Source organism: Kryptolebias marmoratus, linkage group LG11 (genome assembly GCF_001649575.2).
Source record: "Kryptolebias marmoratus isolate JLee-2015 linkage group LG11, ASM164957v2, whole genome shotgun sequence".
Taxonomy (NCBI): domain Eukaryota; kingdom Metazoa; phylum Chordata; class Actinopteri; order Cyprinodontiformes; family Rivulidae; genus Kryptolebias; species Kryptolebias marmoratus.
The window spans coordinates 13,320,960-13,338,654 of NC_051440.1; the positions used below are offsets into that span (position 1 = coordinate 13,320,960).

The 17,695-nt window shown below is 37.8% G+C and overlaps 1 protein-coding gene across 1 annotated transcript; it reads right to left on the reverse strand.

Moving 5' to 3' along the window:
• Positions 1 to 373: 373 nt before the first annotated feature.
• On the reverse strand, positions 374 to 17,683 carry iqch (IQ motif containing H). Its single transcript, XM_037978357.1, has 15 exons — positions 17,592 to 17,683; positions 16,754 to 16,902; positions 16,063 to 16,608; positions 14,966 to 15,032; positions 13,978 to 14,061; positions 13,705 to 13,886; positions 12,479 to 12,751; positions 12,176 to 12,364; positions 7,952 to 8,072; positions 7,434 to 7,720; positions 4,298 to 4,456; positions 2,892 to 3,014; positions 2,443 to 2,504; positions 1,631 to 1,739; positions 374 to 1,437 (listed from the first exon to the last, which is right to left on the reverse strand). Exons 1-15 carry the CDS (start codon positions 17,674 to 17,676, stop codon positions 1,360 to 1,362), a joined length of 2,514 nt encoding a protein of 837 aa, XP_037834285.1. The 5' UTR covers positions 17,677 to 17,683; the 3' UTR covers positions 374 to 1,359.
• Between the last annotated feature and the right edge of the window lie 12 nt (positions 17,684 to 17,695).

The window sequence follows — 17,695 nt, forward strand, 5'->3', positions numbered from 1 at the left end:
TATATAAACCGCAAGCCATGCACAAGACTCTTTGGAATATTATTTCGCATACTTTGCTCTAAATATGAAAAACTCAGCATATAAATTATTAAATGACTTGAAGATCTGACAGCCCCAAACCCACTATGATTTATGTTTTACCCCTATTAACAATTAAACAATATATGAAAATAAAATACAAGGAAACTAATTATATTACTAAGTTACATTGAGTTAAACTTAATTGTTTGTTTGTGTGATATATGTACACTATGTATATGGTCATTTTAGATGTCTAAGTGCAAACATTTCCTTTAAATGTACCTTACAGGTTTAATACAAAAGATGAGGGCAATGGCACTTCTGAAAAAAAAAAAAGAAAAGTCTGTTCAAGTAATGAGATCATGTTTTTAATCACACGGGGTTTAAATCTTCTTTAAAACCACATGAGGTTAATTCTGGGGAAACTATGTTCTACTTGAATGCAGCAGCTGGACTGTGTTAGTTATGTTGTGTTAAAGAACATATTTAGACGTAGCTTGGTTTAAAAGGGTCTACATTGTAAATTAAAGCTATACCTATCTTCAGCGTTTAAATACAATAAGTACAAAAGCACCTTGAACCACTTGTAAAAATCAAACTTGTATGTTTTAGAAAACTGAATAAGAAATAAAGTCTGGAAGCATAAATACTCTCCTTTATCTCCTTCCCTATTCAGATCTGGTACTTCCATATAGTTTGTAAAACTGCAAAATGAACAATGAAGAGAAGCTGTGAATCTCAGTCCAAGTTCCTACATAAGAAACCTAAATAAAACAGAAAAAACATATTTTTGCTATAAGCTCTTCATCTTGTACATTTTTACTGAATTAACAAAAGCACACAGCCTAAAAAATACAATTCAAAATGAAAAATAAGAATAAACCCTTGCTAATAGTACCTAGCTAGAAGATCCTGTAAATTTAGAAAATAATCTTTTAAGCCCTTTAAAAATAAAACTGCACTTTTTCCACTTCGTCGCTGGATGTTAAATGTTTTCTCTTATGTAATGCAAAAAATAAAAAATAAAAAAACATTATTGAACACAAATGTACTTCTATCACCACTAAACAATAACCTCATGGTAATCTTTACAAATTGCACCTACACTATTATTATATTTGTAATTTCAAGTTTCCATCACAAATTAAAACATCTTGAGCTCAGTGCTGGTATAGATTTACTCTTCAATGTATATTAAGACTGCAGGGAGAAAACTAAATATTTTAAAGATTTGTATGCTGTTTTAGTCTGTGTTCTTCTCAAATATCCACTTATTTATACTGGTATTTGAAATTTATTTGGTAATACTTGGGATACGTCATCAGTTGAACCAGCAGTCTAGGCAGCAGGTTTATCCCTCAGATGGTTCTTGTTCTGAAATATAACCTGCAGCACATCTTCAATGTTCTTCATCACCTGCTACAACAAAACAAAAACAAAGTAAAAATTTAAGTACTTCACAGGAATTTAAATAGGGATTATTTCATTAATAACCATGTTTGTGGAATTAAGTTATTGAACATAAATGCATTCCATTTTCTTCAGCAAACACATTTCAGCTCACTACAGTTTCATATGTTATTAAACTGTTAAATCACTAACACACTACCTTGAAATTGGTTTCTCCTTGCATTTTAGAGGATGATATTTGCTGATGAATGACTGACAGATTCTGAGCAAAGGTCACCAAAGCTCCCTGGAGATCTTCCGAGACCGTTCTATTAACAACAAACCAAACAAATGAGTTTACTAATGATCCCCTTGTTGCCCGCTAAGAAACAATCACCTTGTTCATTTGATGCTGGTGGGTAAATGAAACTTTCAGCAGATCACATTTTCAGTCTATAGGGAGATGAGCACAGCGTGATTTAACTGTTCCAGAGCTGTGTAAGCTAAAGGATTTCTGTGATAAATATGTTAAATAACCCTCTGCTTAACAACTTGTGGAGTTTCTAAAATTTACAAAACCAGAGGTGGCATTTTAATCTTGTAAAGAATGGTTTTTACTTCCAGCGCTGCTAAACATCTTACCCATCTAATATTCCTCTTTGTGTTTCTGTTCAAACAAAGTAAAATTAAATGGTATGAAACTTGTTAACTTCAAATTTAATACCAAATGGGTTCATATTAGCAAGAAAAAGGAACTGAGAATCTAAAAGTAAGAAAATATATATATATATATATATATATATATATATATATATGTTTGATCTTTTATGAAAATGTCAAGGTCAGGATCAGATGGAAGACATTCTTGACTTATAAAGAATAAAAACAGCTCTGGGTTCTAACACCTTTCCCAAAGTCAAATTCAAGCACCTTTGACTTTGACTTTCTATCACTCAGTTCTGGATGATTCAAAGATATATTATTCTTTTCTGACCACAATATATAAAAATAGATGTAATAAGAAATACTTACATCATGCCAATGCTACGTCGCTCACTGCGGTCATAAAAGGCAAAAACAGTGCCTTGCTTCTGCTGAAAAGCGATTCACAAACACAAAGTTAAAGGGAAAGCTCAGAACACACCCAAGGCTTTCAGTGCCCTCAGATTTGAACTTACAGTGGAAAACAGTTCACGTTTTTCGTGTTTCTACATTGACAACAACATTAAAGCCGTACTAACTGCAACTTTTACCCAAAACAAGTAAAACCCTATTTTAAAATGATTAATTATTTCCGCAAAGAGTGACTTGTGCACTTATAACAAGCAGACATCTTAGAACACTGAAGATAACTATGTTTAGAGCTTAATTAATTTGGTACGTGAAACCAAAGTTTTGTTTAAAATAATTTATTTATTTAATTAGCTTAATATTGTGAAAGAAAAGTTATAAAAACATACAAGACAATCTGGTAGTTTTACCTTTTTGTTAAACCCAATGCCGTGTAGCTTGCACGTCTTAAGGAACGTGTTGTGATACAACATTGAAAGATTAGAATGAAACAAGTGGCTCCCTATGACCGCAAAACAACTGACCACAGGATCCTGTAAAATAAATAATAATAATAATTAGATAGATAAACATAAGGACGACACAATGAATTTACAAAACATTGCAGATTTTATCTTTTCAGCTAATCAAAACCAAAACAGTTCATTCTTGGCTCCGTTGTTTTGGGGATTAAATCTAAAATGTTGGTCATGTAGTACGGTAAGAGGTGGCTAAACACACCACACACACACACACACTGTAGGTCACTGCTGAGTTTTCATGTGTGATCATTGAACATAATGTGTATGAGGCACATGTGGTGAACTGCTGGGCCTTCCTTAATTAACTGAAGGGAGGAACAATTATTTCTGCGAAGACGCGTCAAACGAAACATGATCCTGGCTGTGTGACATCCAGCAAAGAAAACGCAAGTTTTGCTACGACAAATTACTCTTAATAAACTCGAGAATGAACAGAAGGTATACGCTAAACGCCGCATATATTGTTTGAATAGAGGGATTCAGATGAGTAACACTAAATAGGTTGATTAGTTAAAAGTGTCAGGGCTTAAGAGGATAAAAATGTTGCCGCTTCTCGCTCCTGTGGGAGCTGAAGGGAGCAGGCCTTAAGCTGCAGCGAGCTCAGGAGAAAGCCCCATAACTCCCCGTGAAGGCTGTGTGTTTGCACTTGTCAAATCCAGGGCCCTTACACAACAATAAAAGTGTCCAGCAGGGACTTAATTGTGTTTGTAATATGCAAGTCCCTAATGATGGCCACTGCTGAAGCCATTAACAACTGCAGTGGCTAAAACTGCTGCAGCGAAGCACCAGGCCACCAACTAAATGAATGTTTGATAAAACAACACAAGTCGCAGATTAACAAGCGTAAACTCAGGCATACTGCTAATAAAAGGACTCTATTGTTTATGGACTGGCACCAGGTTGATGAAGTATTCAGGCATGCATAATGAAAATTGTATGAATTATTAATGTGTTGATTATTTAGGCTCATCTATCAAAATGATAATGAATTCTGGACCTAAACACCAATTGAGTCCTGTGCATAGTTACAGTTTTTAGTTGTATTTACCAACAACTAATAGGATAAAAATGTTCTTTCTTTGTGATTACTGTAGTGGTGTAACTATCTAGTCTAAATATCTTACACCAAAGTCAGCTTCAGAATAATCTAAACAGGGTGGTTTCTTTGTTAATTCAGACAATTCTAACAGAAATCAAAGAAGAAAAAAAAAACTACACAGATAAAAAAAAATGTGGCAATTTGAATCAAAGTCCTGGTTGTTTAAAATCAATTCCTGTTATCAAAGCAGTCGTACCTTAACTGCAGCCTGGTGTTCACAGCATTTCCGTCCGATTGGCATTTGAATTTCTAAACATCCTGTCTGCCAATTCAGCGATCCTCCGGTCACCATCAGCAGCATTTGGGTCATGGCCAGCTGGTCACTGTAACCAACGGCCAGATCAATGACCCAAACCTGCCAACAATGTGCGAGAGCAGACACAACTTGACACAGTAAAACAAACATTCACAGTTTAGCTTTTCACAAAAATAAAATCTCCAGTTATTTAACCTTTTTAGAGCTGGGGTCAGCACATTTTGATCTTCAAAACGTCATCAGTGCTGAGAGGCAGGTGGAAGCAAACGACCATTAGGCGTTTGCGTTGGCCATTTTTAGGTGATTTGGTTGTATCAGTGACACACGCACAAAGTAAATTCTTCTGTGTGTGTTCGGATTCAGTTTGCCCTGGGCTAGTTTGCTTGGTTCAGGTCTGATGAGAAGTAAAGTTTAGATATGTATGGTAAATGGCATCATTATAAGTATATTAAGGGGTCAGGTATGGACGTAGCCTTCCACTTAAACAGGGCTAATTTTGCAGATAATAACCTAATAGCTATGCCCTTTCTTCAAAAGTGGCAAATAAATCACCAGTGAAGGAGTTGTTAATAACTAAGTGGCAGTCGGCTGCCTCCTTTAGCTATTCCTATTTGTCAAAGTAAACGCTCCTGCCACTGGATGCAAATTGCTGCCTGTCTGAACCTACAGTCTCAGTGAACTGAGCACTTTTTCTCCACACCAGAACACAAACATCTAAATGTACAAATCTAGGAGGCTTTCTTTGCTTTGTAAAACACGAACGAAAGCCTACGCCTAAATTTAACAATGTTCTAAGCAGATCAATCCGACAATGTGTCTCTGCAGTGATTCATTTTCAATAAACCCCAGAGAATATTGAAAGGGTTTAATTTAATCACGATAACATTTTTAAAAAAAAAGTTTTCAAATCCATCAAGATAATATTATCATAAATATTGTAAATTGTACAAATCATAAAATCTCAAACTATCATACCTACAAGATCCGAATCACTTCAGATTTACATTATAATTGTTCTGCATAAATCTGTATGTTTGTAAATAGCAATCTATGTATTTTTCATTGAGAAAAAACCTCTGATTTTAAACTTGCAGCACAATAAAATTCCAGTATGCTTCATTTTTCCATATAAAGTGACAGAATAGAAAATATTTCCTATGCAATATAAGTACTACAAAAAGCATGTGTTTTACTTTATATCCACATTCAGCAACAGCTTACCTGGATAAAATAACTACTGCAGAAAAAAAAGTACCTACAACTTAGCAGAAGCATGTTTGTATGTATCAGGTGAGTGATGGACACACTACTCCAAGCCATTCACTCAACTCCCTAAAACTCATACTCCCATGTCCCATTGTCGCTCTTAACAAAGCCGCAGGAAATGTAAGCCTGGATTGTACCTGTTTTCTATTGCCTAGCATTTTCATTAAAACCCCCGATGCTGCAGCTGTGGCCCCGCTGTTCCACAATGTGAGCAGAGACTGCAAGGGCAAACATATGTGACCCACTTCTTCCAATCAAATAAAGTAGGCAGCTTTTAGCAACAGGTCTGAATCTAAATTGATGTTTAAATCCAGACAGGTTTGCCCACGTGGCTCTCCTCTGTCTGAGCTTTGTGTGTGCTAGGAGATGGTTAGGAATCTGTCATTAAAGTTCCTGCCTCCATTGAAGCGCATGTTGTATTATAGTCTATTGTTATTTATGCTTTCAGTAAGTCCAATTCAAATTTGGGTCAACATTGGAAATGAAAATTAAATTTAAAGCTGTCGTTATTTTATTCTAAACTGTTTAACTAAGAATCAGCTTATGTCCCATTTTTTATCGGAGAAAAAATGTTTCCTTCTTCAAAGCTAAACTCATTTAACAAAAACATAATTATGTTTTATATATATATATATATATATATATATATAAAGTTCTAAGATTTACAGAAATATATTTATACCTTAAACTGAAAACAATGTTGGAAAATCTAGCCAGAACAATATCACTGCCTGTTCTTTTATTCTTAAAGGATATATAAACCAAAATTACCACCAAAATAAAATTTCAACAAAAAAAGATATATTTTATTTTTCCAAAACAACAATTGCAATGTTGCTCTACTCTGTGTATTATCATCGAATCCAGAGGATACTACCCTCTAGTGGTGAGCATGTCTGCAGTTAATCTGTAATCCAAACTGATTTTTAATGCTGGGAAAAATGTCTGGAAATACAGGGATTAATTTACTTCTAGAATTAATATGGGGAAAAAAAGCAAATGGGAAATATTTCAATATAGAATCCATTATAAGTAGCTGCTATATTTCTACTAGAAGTGAGTGTTTTCCAACACTTCAGTGCTCTTTCTTTTTATGTTTTCTAAAATCTTTAAATCGGGTTCAGGATTTTCTCCACCGTGCTGCATTTTTCCTGAAATCTGCCGACCACGTTATAAACAAAGCCTTCCATTTTACAGCTCTGGATCAATAGGCAGCCAATATAGCCACATGTTAGGAGCAGAGGTTAAACCATCATAAACAAGTCCATTTCAAATATCATAAACCAAGAAGTTTTCAACAAAACTTAATCCTGACAAATGAGTTAAGGCTTCAGCGGGTGTCTCGCTATAACAATGTAATACATCTGAGCAGAGCGCTGCAGGTAACCCGCTAGGGGTTAAACACTGACAGAGTATCCTTGTGAATCTGTCAAACCACTTTACAATGACCTATTGTCAGAAAAAAATAGGTGCTTCTGAATTTCTCCGTATTGTAAGGTTAAAGGCCAAGCTTTAAATGGTGGAATCAGTGTATTGACACGATGGGACCTGACAGTTTATTAGATGGCCTTGTGACACATTTGTTCCCTGTGCCCACAGTTTACCTCGTCTTGTTTTCTACATCCCAAGGGGGCAGTATATGTAGGAGGCACCTATCTGGTTATATAGATCCCCAATCCGGCTGAAAAATTGATCTTTTCCACCAATATGGTGAAGGAAAGCGATTTCACAAAATGGGCCGCAACAGTATGGTTCATATTTATCATGGCAGCCACAGCTAAACCTTTCTTTTTTCTTGTCTGTGGCTCACCTTCTGCTCCTTGGTGTGGTTGTCCATATAGGTAGCTAGGCCCACAGAGACGTAGCCAACAATGAGGTGCTGGAGACAAGCCCGACCCACACGCACGCAGATGGAGTGCAAGGCGTCTGGATGTACAGAAGTCTGAGGAACAGTGGACCCTATGACCTCCAGCTGACAGGAGCCGTGGAGCTGATCTCCACAGGACAGCATGGTCACCTCACCCCCTGGCTCCAGTAACATATCTACTGTCAGATAGGTGACACTCTCTGAAGGGGGATATGCCTCCACTACGCCACCTGGACAGAGGGAGAGAGAGAGCAGAAAAATGGCTCCATGCACAAGACAAAACGCCAGCTCTGTTGGAGCACCTGAACACTGGTAACAACCACTGAAAATGACATAAAAATTATTTAATTTGTCCCTTCACAGAGGCAACATCTAGGAGCTAAAAAGGACATGGGAAATATATACTCTATAGGCTTGTAGGTGAATAGCATTCAGAGCTTGATAAAAAAAAAGTGTCTAACCTTGCCTGAGGAAGGTCTTCAGGAAGCAGGACCAGCTGGGATAAGAGGAGGTTTTAGCAGGTTGGGCATAATGGGCCAGCCATTCTGGGATCTCATCTAAATATCTGAGCAGTACAGTCTCCTACAGAAAAAAAAAAAGTTAAAGTGCAAATATTACATATTTCATATCAGTGACATCAAACTGGTCACAGGTGTACAGATCTGGTATATGGTTCTATATTCATTTTGACAAAAAAAAAAAAAAAGGCTTTTACTGTTTTTGGTCCCTTTATCAAGCTTTGAAAGTCTTGACAACATTACTAGAGCATCTTGGATTATCCAGATGACTGCTTATTATCCATGAGATTTTGGTGACCTCTTCAGTTTCTGTGAGAGTGCCTGCTGGATACTGCGAGAGTGTCTATCTGTGAGTGACAGCCTATTATCAGAAGGCCTCAGGAGTCTAATAGCTTTAACTCACAGCCTCAAACCACCTGCCCTCAATAACAACTCTCTTCACTGGGCAGCTGATGAATACTTAAGCCAACCCCATCTATCTGGGGATCAATCAGGGCTTGACTGGGATCGATATCACTCTTGTTTCTGTAACTACGAAATACCATTATGGTTTCACCACTTAATTATGCTGTTAATTTTTAGCTTTGGCTTTAGGTGTCCCTTAAAGACTTTAGCAACACTTCTTTTTTTTTTCCTAACAGGGTAACTAATCTCGCCACCTACTCTAAACCTTTCACTGTCATTTTTCAATTTATGTATTATAAAACTACAACTGACAATGTTAAATAGACTGTAAAAAGACTGCCTCTTTTAAATACAGAGTTCTGTATGCAGTAATGTGTGTGTTCCACCATTATACAAGAATCACATTTGCCCAAACAAAAGAAAATGTGTGAAATCTGTGTGAAAGATGAATAAATTCAGAATGGAGATAATATCTTTGTTCTTCTCTTGTACTATCTGGAGCGTTACTTTGTTTTGAGTATATGCTGTCTGGCTTCACTGGAGACAGGACCAGAGATTATGCTGTTGATATTCCAGTCATGTAACAGCCATCATCATATTCAACTACTGTAAGAGGCGAGGTCAAATGCTGCACAGTGATTCCCCCTATACAAACCATAAAGCAGACAATGGTGCGGCAAAAAGTGTAAGGGAACGGTTGTCATTCTCAACGGAAGAGCAAGCTCACCCCAGGACTTTGCCTGTGCAGTTCACAGAAACAGCAGGACAGGAAGAAACGAAAGAGAGGTATTTTGCCATAAATTATTTGGACTTAAAGCGCGTACAGGACCCTGTGATAGGATTCAGTCTTTGCTTGGTGTCCACATAAAGCTGAAGCAATCTGGCCATAAATAAAATGGATGCTCGCCTTTTTGATTGCCATTTCAGCTCTTCATTGCACAGTGGACCAATTCAGAAACTACAGTAGGTTTCGGGAAATACGAGGATACTGTTTGGCAAGTTGTGTGTTTTTCACGTAGCTTTTATTTTTTAACAACGTCCCATCAAAATTTGCACCTCAGCTCACTGCACTCGTTCTCACTTTCTGAACGTCTGCTGAACTTTTAGTACAAGTGAGGCGACAATGTGTCACAATGTCACAAATAAAGTATTTATAGAATTTGACAAAAACAGTGACGACAGATGTTTTTAATTCAAGTTAACTATAAAAAGCCAGATGATTAGATATCTAAACTCCTTCACGCTAGCACGGATTGCACAATATTTAGACAGAAAACATCTGTATGAAATGTCCCTCCACTTCTTCAGTGGTAGTGATTGTCAAATGACCCATTTCGATGACAAACTTAACCTAAATAAGGTTTTCCTTAAGATCTGTTTGTACACAGCATGACGGAAAAAAATACTCCATCTGTTGAAGCTATTAGGTGTAATTTTTACCCTCTTGTGCCTAATGATCCATATGCAAGCTGTGTGAGCGCTTAAGTGTGTGTATGGCCCCCTTCAGGCATTGCATGGTTGAAGATCTACATGTCTTTAACCTCTCTCTGTGTAAATGCTAAAAGAGGCCTGGGGGCTTTCTTCAGGCTGAAACATTGTGCTGGAAGCTGTGGGCCTCACAATATTTAGAGAAACACACGTTTTCCCAGACCTCTGTGTGTGGAAGATCCTATTAATGTGGATGAAGTAGCTCCTCCTCCGTTTTGTATCCTTTTAGGCTTTGTTTTGCACAGCCTGGGAGGATGTAATTGTCGGTATTACTCTAAAAGACCACGTGGTATAGTTTTTTCTGAATCGTGCATTTTCATACTGAGCCTTTCAGAACAAGCATTAATTAAAAAAATATGTGCACACAAACCGAGGACAGTTATACTCTCTTATTTCCTTTCTATTTTCACATTGATTAATAATGTCAAAAGGTATTCCACTGAACTCTTAACACACTGCATTAGCTCATACACACTTTAATCATTGCTCTTTGTTATTTATAAGTAGGGCTGATAATTATGAATATTTATTATTATTATTATTATTATTATTATGAATAATAAAAGAAGTTTGAGCTTCTGTGGACCTTTAATTACTTCCTATTTATTGGTCTTATTTTCAGTGCAGTAGGATGTGCTTATTGTTAATAAAATGCACACAGTATACCTAAAATTATATTGACGAGCTTAAACATTCATCTACAGTTTTTAGTTATAAGACAAAGAATGCAATATTTGTAATCTTGTGACTTTTCAGCATTAAAGCTAAATTGCTGTTTTCAACCTAAACAAGTACAACAGATGGACAATTGAATGCGTTTAACGCATTTTAGAGGAAACAAAGTCATAACAAAAAAGGGGAAAAAAAATCATGCAATGAGGAGCACAGGATGTGGGCTTTGCTTTGATTAAAAGAGCAAGGTGTAGAATAAAGGCCAGTTAGTGTTGTGTCCATATGGCCCAGAAGCCCTGAGGCTGTCGGCCTACACTGGGGCCCTCGGCACTCTTCCCTCTCCATGGGACCCCAGCTGGTGAAAGAAACCCCATTTACTTTCCTCTGCAGCCTCAGCCACCATTATAGACCTTGGCTGTGGCTCAGCTACTCTCTGCCGTAATTAACAGCACCAAAGCTACAACAATTACAGCCCCGCACCATGCATGCCCTATGAATCAAAGAACAAGCTAACAGGAATAGACCCATAAGAAACTCGAGATGACTGCTGTTCTTTCAAATGGAATAAAAAGTAAAATCGTTTTGCTCCAAGCCCACAATCATTAGCCTGTAATTAGTTTACACAAAGCTCACAGTTAAATGGCAAAATACGGTAATTAACACATGACAGAAAATCAAAGGCTACTTTGTAAGCATATGAGAAATAAAAGCCAGGGGCTCAGAAAGCGTGTACAGATTGCATCTGAAGTAAATGAATGGTTTAACACTGATTAAGTACATTTTATGTACACTAAATATGTCTGACTGAGGTTTTCTCAGTCAGACATATATCAAACTTTATAAATAGAGGAATTTGAAATGTTAAAGCTGTATAAATGTCTGGGAGCTAGAGTGAACAGTTTTTATTTCCTGCAAGAACAAATTAAAAAAAAAATTAAAAAGCTTTGCTGTCAGGTGTTTGAATGTACTTTTAAGACACAAAGCAGCTGTGAAGCAGCTGTACAGAATAGTTATACTACATACATAAAAAATCTAAATAGTCTGTACTGTGATTTAATCAACACTGGCAGGTTAATTAAAGTACTGACTGAACATAACTAACCCAACATGCTTTTGTTTTCCCCAAAATATAAAATGCTCTTAGACATTAGGGACACAGTTTAAAGAGATTAAAATTGTAACTCATTAAATGAAACTAAACAATGTTATCTTGCTCAACACAACCTCTGCTTTTGTTTGTATTTTCTTTACCTATTTCATTAGAACATATGACACAGTATCAAACTGAATATGTAACTTTACGATAATGCTATCTGTTAGGTACCTAAATGTTTCCATTCCAGCTATAGATTTACTAATTTTGCATTGCCATGAGTGTGAAGATATTGTTAGAAAAACATTAAACAACCATGGAAATCTTGACTTCACTTTTTAAAACCAGTACTTTGAAGGAAGCCATGAAAAGATGACATAACAGTGAAAAAAAATAGTTTAATCAATAATAGTTACAAGTAAATTTAAATAGTGTTTTCATTAGAGGTTAAATATTTTATATGAAGGCAGGACAAACATAAGAATCTATGATCTAGGTCATATTTTTACCTGAATCCATTCTGAGCCCCATAGATCAGGACCGTAACGATGATAACGCTGCAGAGCCCATTTATAGCAGCCAAGATGGCAAACATCGCAGTACGCTGTAACACGGCCACCATGTTGCAAGTTCATCTTAAAAAGCCAGCGCTGCATGTTAATATTTTGAGTCATGAGCTCTGCTAGTGTTTCATGAAGCTAAAACAAACAAAAAAAAAGAAGTACATTGCAAAATAAATTTAGTATTTTTTGTTATATTAGATATTTGCTGTATGAAGTATAGGTATGTATCTGTGTTTTTCGGTGTCTTGCCTGGTTTAGTGAGTAGATGTCTGCTTGACCAGGGGGAACATCAACTTCTGCCACAGCAAAGATCCTCCTTCCTCCAGACTTAGTGTTGTAGAGTTGTGAAACTGCTGGTTCTGGACCCAAGATCGGCACGTCCAGCTCATCAGCCACTGCCAGGTCGTCCATGTGGCTAACTCCACCCACCATGTAGGCCTGCTTCCCCTGGATCAGGTGTTTGATGCGCTTCAGGGTGCGTGGACTGTACTTCAGCAGCGTAGACAGACACATGTTATGGGTCTGAAAAAACAAAAGAAGAGGAAGAGATGAAGGCTAAAGTTACACCTTTTCAGCATGCCTTCTACGCGCTGTTACTTGACCTGATTTATCAGAATGTACACACAACAGATCTATTATTCATATAGCCAGCAGGGGTTTGACCTCTCCTGTATTCTAGCAGGCTGAATTGATAAAATCTGCCTGTGGGAGGCCTCCCCTATCCTTCACTTCTTTAATGTGTGCTACCAACGAGCTCCTTGGGAATACAACTAATTACTTCACATCTGTATTTATTTGATCCACATGGAATTATCCCTTCTGTCACTGGCAGAATGCGCTGCCAGCCACGGGTCGCAGCGATCCATCTCAGCAACACGTCTGGCACAGTTTAACAACAAAACAGCAGGAAAATCAATAAAAAGAAATGAAGAAGACCATGTCATGTTGCACACTCAGTCTAAATAATTCTAAAAGGTGGATAGAGTACTTTTAGGTAAAACAACAACAACAACAACAGAGCTACTCCATGATCTTACTGTATCAAGGCAAAGAACACAATCCTGACCATTTAGGCAGCAGATGTAATAAATACTTATATAAACCAGCTAAAGTTTAATTATCTTCTGAGAAGCACTGCAGCAGCTTGTTACAAATGCTATTATTAAGTACAACAATAACACAACCTTTACTGTGTTTACAGAAAAATGAAAAATAATGCAAAAGTTAATTTCAACCATAATAAGAAGCACTGAAAACCATTAAAGTGCTGCTCTCTTAGGAAAACTATATATTAATGACCCTCTCTAGTACCCTCTAGAGGACGATTCATAAACTACAAATGACCGTGCCCTTCCCGTGGCACGGTAGGCTTCTATCTAACAGTAAATTGTATGTACGCTGTGGAAAAGCACATGGACGTTTAATACCGAAAAGTTTTTGTCTACAAAGAAATAAATGAATACAATTAACCTTACAGGGAAATAGTCTACAGCTTCAGGAGTTAGGATAATAAAGCGCCTCTTGCAGAGCGAGGCCTGGGTGTTCCTGGTATCAGCGCCGTCTGTGGCTCCATCACAGCTCAGGAGGCTGCTGTAGTACTGCAAGATGTCTTCCCCCAAATGCAGCGAGCACACATAGATCACCTCCACGTTTTCATCTGCAATTACAAAGAGGGCTTTAAGGGCTTTAATTTTAAAATTACAGTAAAGCAAGCCAGCTGTGGAGAAAAAAAAAAAAAGAACTCCTACCTCTAACATCACACAGTCTGCTTATTTGGGTGTTCTGGAGGATGTCATAGCTTCTTAACTTCAGTCGCTGGCTCTGAGAGAAACCTGTCACAGTGAGGTCATGCAATCCTTTTAAACAGAAAAAAAAATGCACAGCCCTGCAGCTTCAAAATCATGTCACTATAGTCGAGGGAATAAGGGAGTAAAAGTCCAATCAGACTGCATAGCAATCCTTTGATTAATTCAGCATAATAACAAGCAGGTGCAGAGCCTGACGTGTGCTGGGAGTCCTTTTGCACCATGTCCAGCCACCACCAAACTACATCCCGTGATACTGCCAGGATTTTAGCCCGTGTCGGTCTGGATTTCTGCCTGAGAGAGAATCCTCAGCTGAATCAAGGTAATTAAATGATTGGATTCATGCTAATTAACAACAATGGGGTTCAACTTTCTAATTATCCTTGCTCACACAGCACTCTCTGTAGCCACCCCAAGTGCAAATAAAGCATTCCATCTGCTAGTAATTAGGCTTAATAATTTTAGACAATCGCTCAATGATTTACAATGTGCATGCCTGATTACAGTCTAAATGTGAGCACTGTGGAGAAATTAGAACATGAACTGATCATAGCCTGCACTCCATGTTTAGCATAAAAACACAGTGCGGATTGTTTTTTTGCACAGCAATAAAACAAGACCTTTGTGGCTCTTGTAAATATTCGCCATAATGGTTTTTCATTTGCTTAATCTGCAAATTAAATGGCGATTGAGACTAAATTGTTCGGTTCCTTGGCATGGGGACTGTCATCATCCAGCGAGTGCCTTCCTGCAGAGAGTCATTTGAATGAGACAGAGTGTCTGCACTAGGGCCACAGACTGGGGCAGCAGAGTGGTGAGACCGGGGATGACTGCTTCTAGATCAAATGTGTGTGCGTCTGTGTGTGTGTGTGTGTGTGTGTGTGTGTGTGTGTGTGTGTGTGTGTGTGTGTGCAGAGACGACGAAAGCTACCTAATGAAGGGATGTGGATGATGGTCCTCTTGGACGACTGGATGTGTTTCCAGTTGGCTGCCAGATGCTGGGGACAGAGAAAAGGAGTGATCAGAGAGGAGACAGGCTGAGCATGCAAACACACACACACACACACACACAAATCATCTCATCACTGCATAGATAAAACACACCAAGCCAATCTCTCTCTTGGCTCGCAGGAGCAAACCAAGCATGAAATACTACCGTAATTAAATTAAGCGTTTACTTTAGAAACATCTTCTTACAATTAATTCAATCAGCAAGGTACATGATGCTACTGCCAGGGGAAGATTAGCAGGCTTAATTAACAGGGTATGAATGTTTAAAGAGTGAGAACATACATTTATTGCATGTATACACACACAGTGATGTTCAAACTAAATGAACTTGTAGGCACTAATTAATATTATGTCAGCACTCTAAAAGATGTTCAGGCCAGATGACAGCACAGACGTGAACAGGAATAAAATTACACAATATGGCACATCTGCCCTGTCATATACTCGAAAGTATACCTTTTTGCAAAGATAAAACAATAAGATTTCAAAAAAATCTAAAACTGATCGTAGCAGAGGGAAGGTACATATCAGAATATTTGAAATAAAAGCATATATTGTATGTTTTGAAAAAGCAATCAACTGCAACTTGGGAAATAATTTTCAAAACTAAAATGTTTAAATCTCTTTTTATTTCCCCATGTCCAACCTGAATGCTGTGTTTATTTGTGGAAGTATTTTTTAACATGTTTCTGTTCATCCCTAACTGGCAGCACTAAAGCAAATTTAAACATGGCACGCTGGTGTTGTGTAGTAATGTTTTACTTTTGTCCTTCTGGTTTTGACAACAGATTTAGGGCACTAGAGTTTTGCTATTCAAAAAAACTGATTGGATCTTACTATTGTGAATATATGGAAAACAGATATGTAACAAGATATCTTGTAAAAATTAATAATATTTAAGATAACAAAAATAATGTTATTCATAAACAAAACTTTAAATTAGGAACATTTTTGGAGAATCTGTATATATTACGTTAAGTGAAATAGGAGAAATCAACATTTAGATGTAAACGTCACCTGTGCTCTCCTGCGATGATTCTCTAATTGTCTAAACCTGCGTGCCTGAAGGGCCTTTTTGACACGACACCTCTGAGCGTGCCTCCACCATGACGCTGCGATCGTGCGTGCAGCCCGATTGCACCGGCAGAGCCGCCGGTAGGCTGTCTTGGCTGAGTAGCGCCTCCAGCAGGACTGTATGAGGATGGCAGCGGCCTCAACACCCCCCTCTCCCTTGTAGCGCTGACCTGGGCGTGAGACCAGATCTGATACCTCCTCCCGGTTTTCGAGCACTGAGAGGAGAGTGATTGCTGAAGGGGCCTTTCTCCAACCAGCACCCCAACTGTGACAGAAGTCCACAAGACGCTCTCCACTTACTTTAGCTAAAGGCACTGCAAAGTCCCTGAGCACTTTTGTCAGGGCCTGCAGAGCGTCAAGCACACTGCCCCAGCACAAAGTAAAGCTCTGCTTGAAGTGACAGAAATCTGCCGCCGTTGGGTCGATCTGCCCCTTCGTGATGGTAAAGGGGTATTTGGTGATATTTTCAGGAACTTCAATGATCAGGTTCTGCAGGGAAAAAAAAGAAAACAAATTAAAAGCTTAAAGCAGCACCATTAAATATGTTTTAATTACCTTTTTTTCCAGTAGCTTAATTACAAATATATTTAAACTTCTGAAGATTATTAGAGATATGACTGTCGGCGTCTTGCACCTCATCTTTTTGGTCCATGCTTTTCGAAGCTGTGGACGGAGGTGGTGTCTTCAGGGTCCGGAGAGGTACACATGCATCAGTTTTCTTCAGAGCACTGGATTCTGACTTGGCTTGCCATTTTGGCTCCTTATGGCACATAAAATTTGATTCTATTTGGGTCAAAAAATTTAAAAAAATAAAATAAAACAGAGGCTAGTCAGTTAGTCACTTATAAATAATATCCAGTCATCATCTATGACAAATCAACGACACTTAGCAAAGTTAGTAAAGTGTTTAAAACAAATAACAATAAAATAATGAGAAAAATAGGAGCTGTATGAAAAGAGAGAAAAGCTGTAGGACCTTTGGTTTCTGGGAAAGCCGCTTTAAAAATTTATATTTTAAAACTCAGAAATCATCTTGGGCTTTTTATGCCAGCAACAAAAAATATATACAACTCAATATTATTCGAATATTTTTCTATGACAAATATTTAGAAACAGATACTAAATCCATACTAAATTAATTTAAAAAAACACTGCAGAACAGAGTCATGCACGGTGCAATCTGTTGTATTCTGACGAATATTTAAAGGGTGAAACGAGGGAGCATTGTGGAGAACTGCTGTATGAAGAAGGCTTGGTTGAAGCACTGAGAGCAGATTATATAAAGTGCAAACAGATGTTAAAACATTGCGTCTTTCGCTGCTAATAAAAAAATAATTAAAAATGTAAAATCTTGAAAATTGCAGTTTGCCACTAACTGTAAGAGGTAACTGAGAGGTAGTGGCGGAAATAAAGAAAAGGATCAGTGTTCGCCTGGAGTATAACGGAGCTGAAGTAATGAGATGTCAGTCAACCTGTCTCCACGTCAGCTTCAGATATCAGAGGGAAGCGACGTCCTTCTGCTTTGGTAACATGAAGACTTGAAACAGAGCCGGCCATTTTTCTTGGTTGGTTTCCC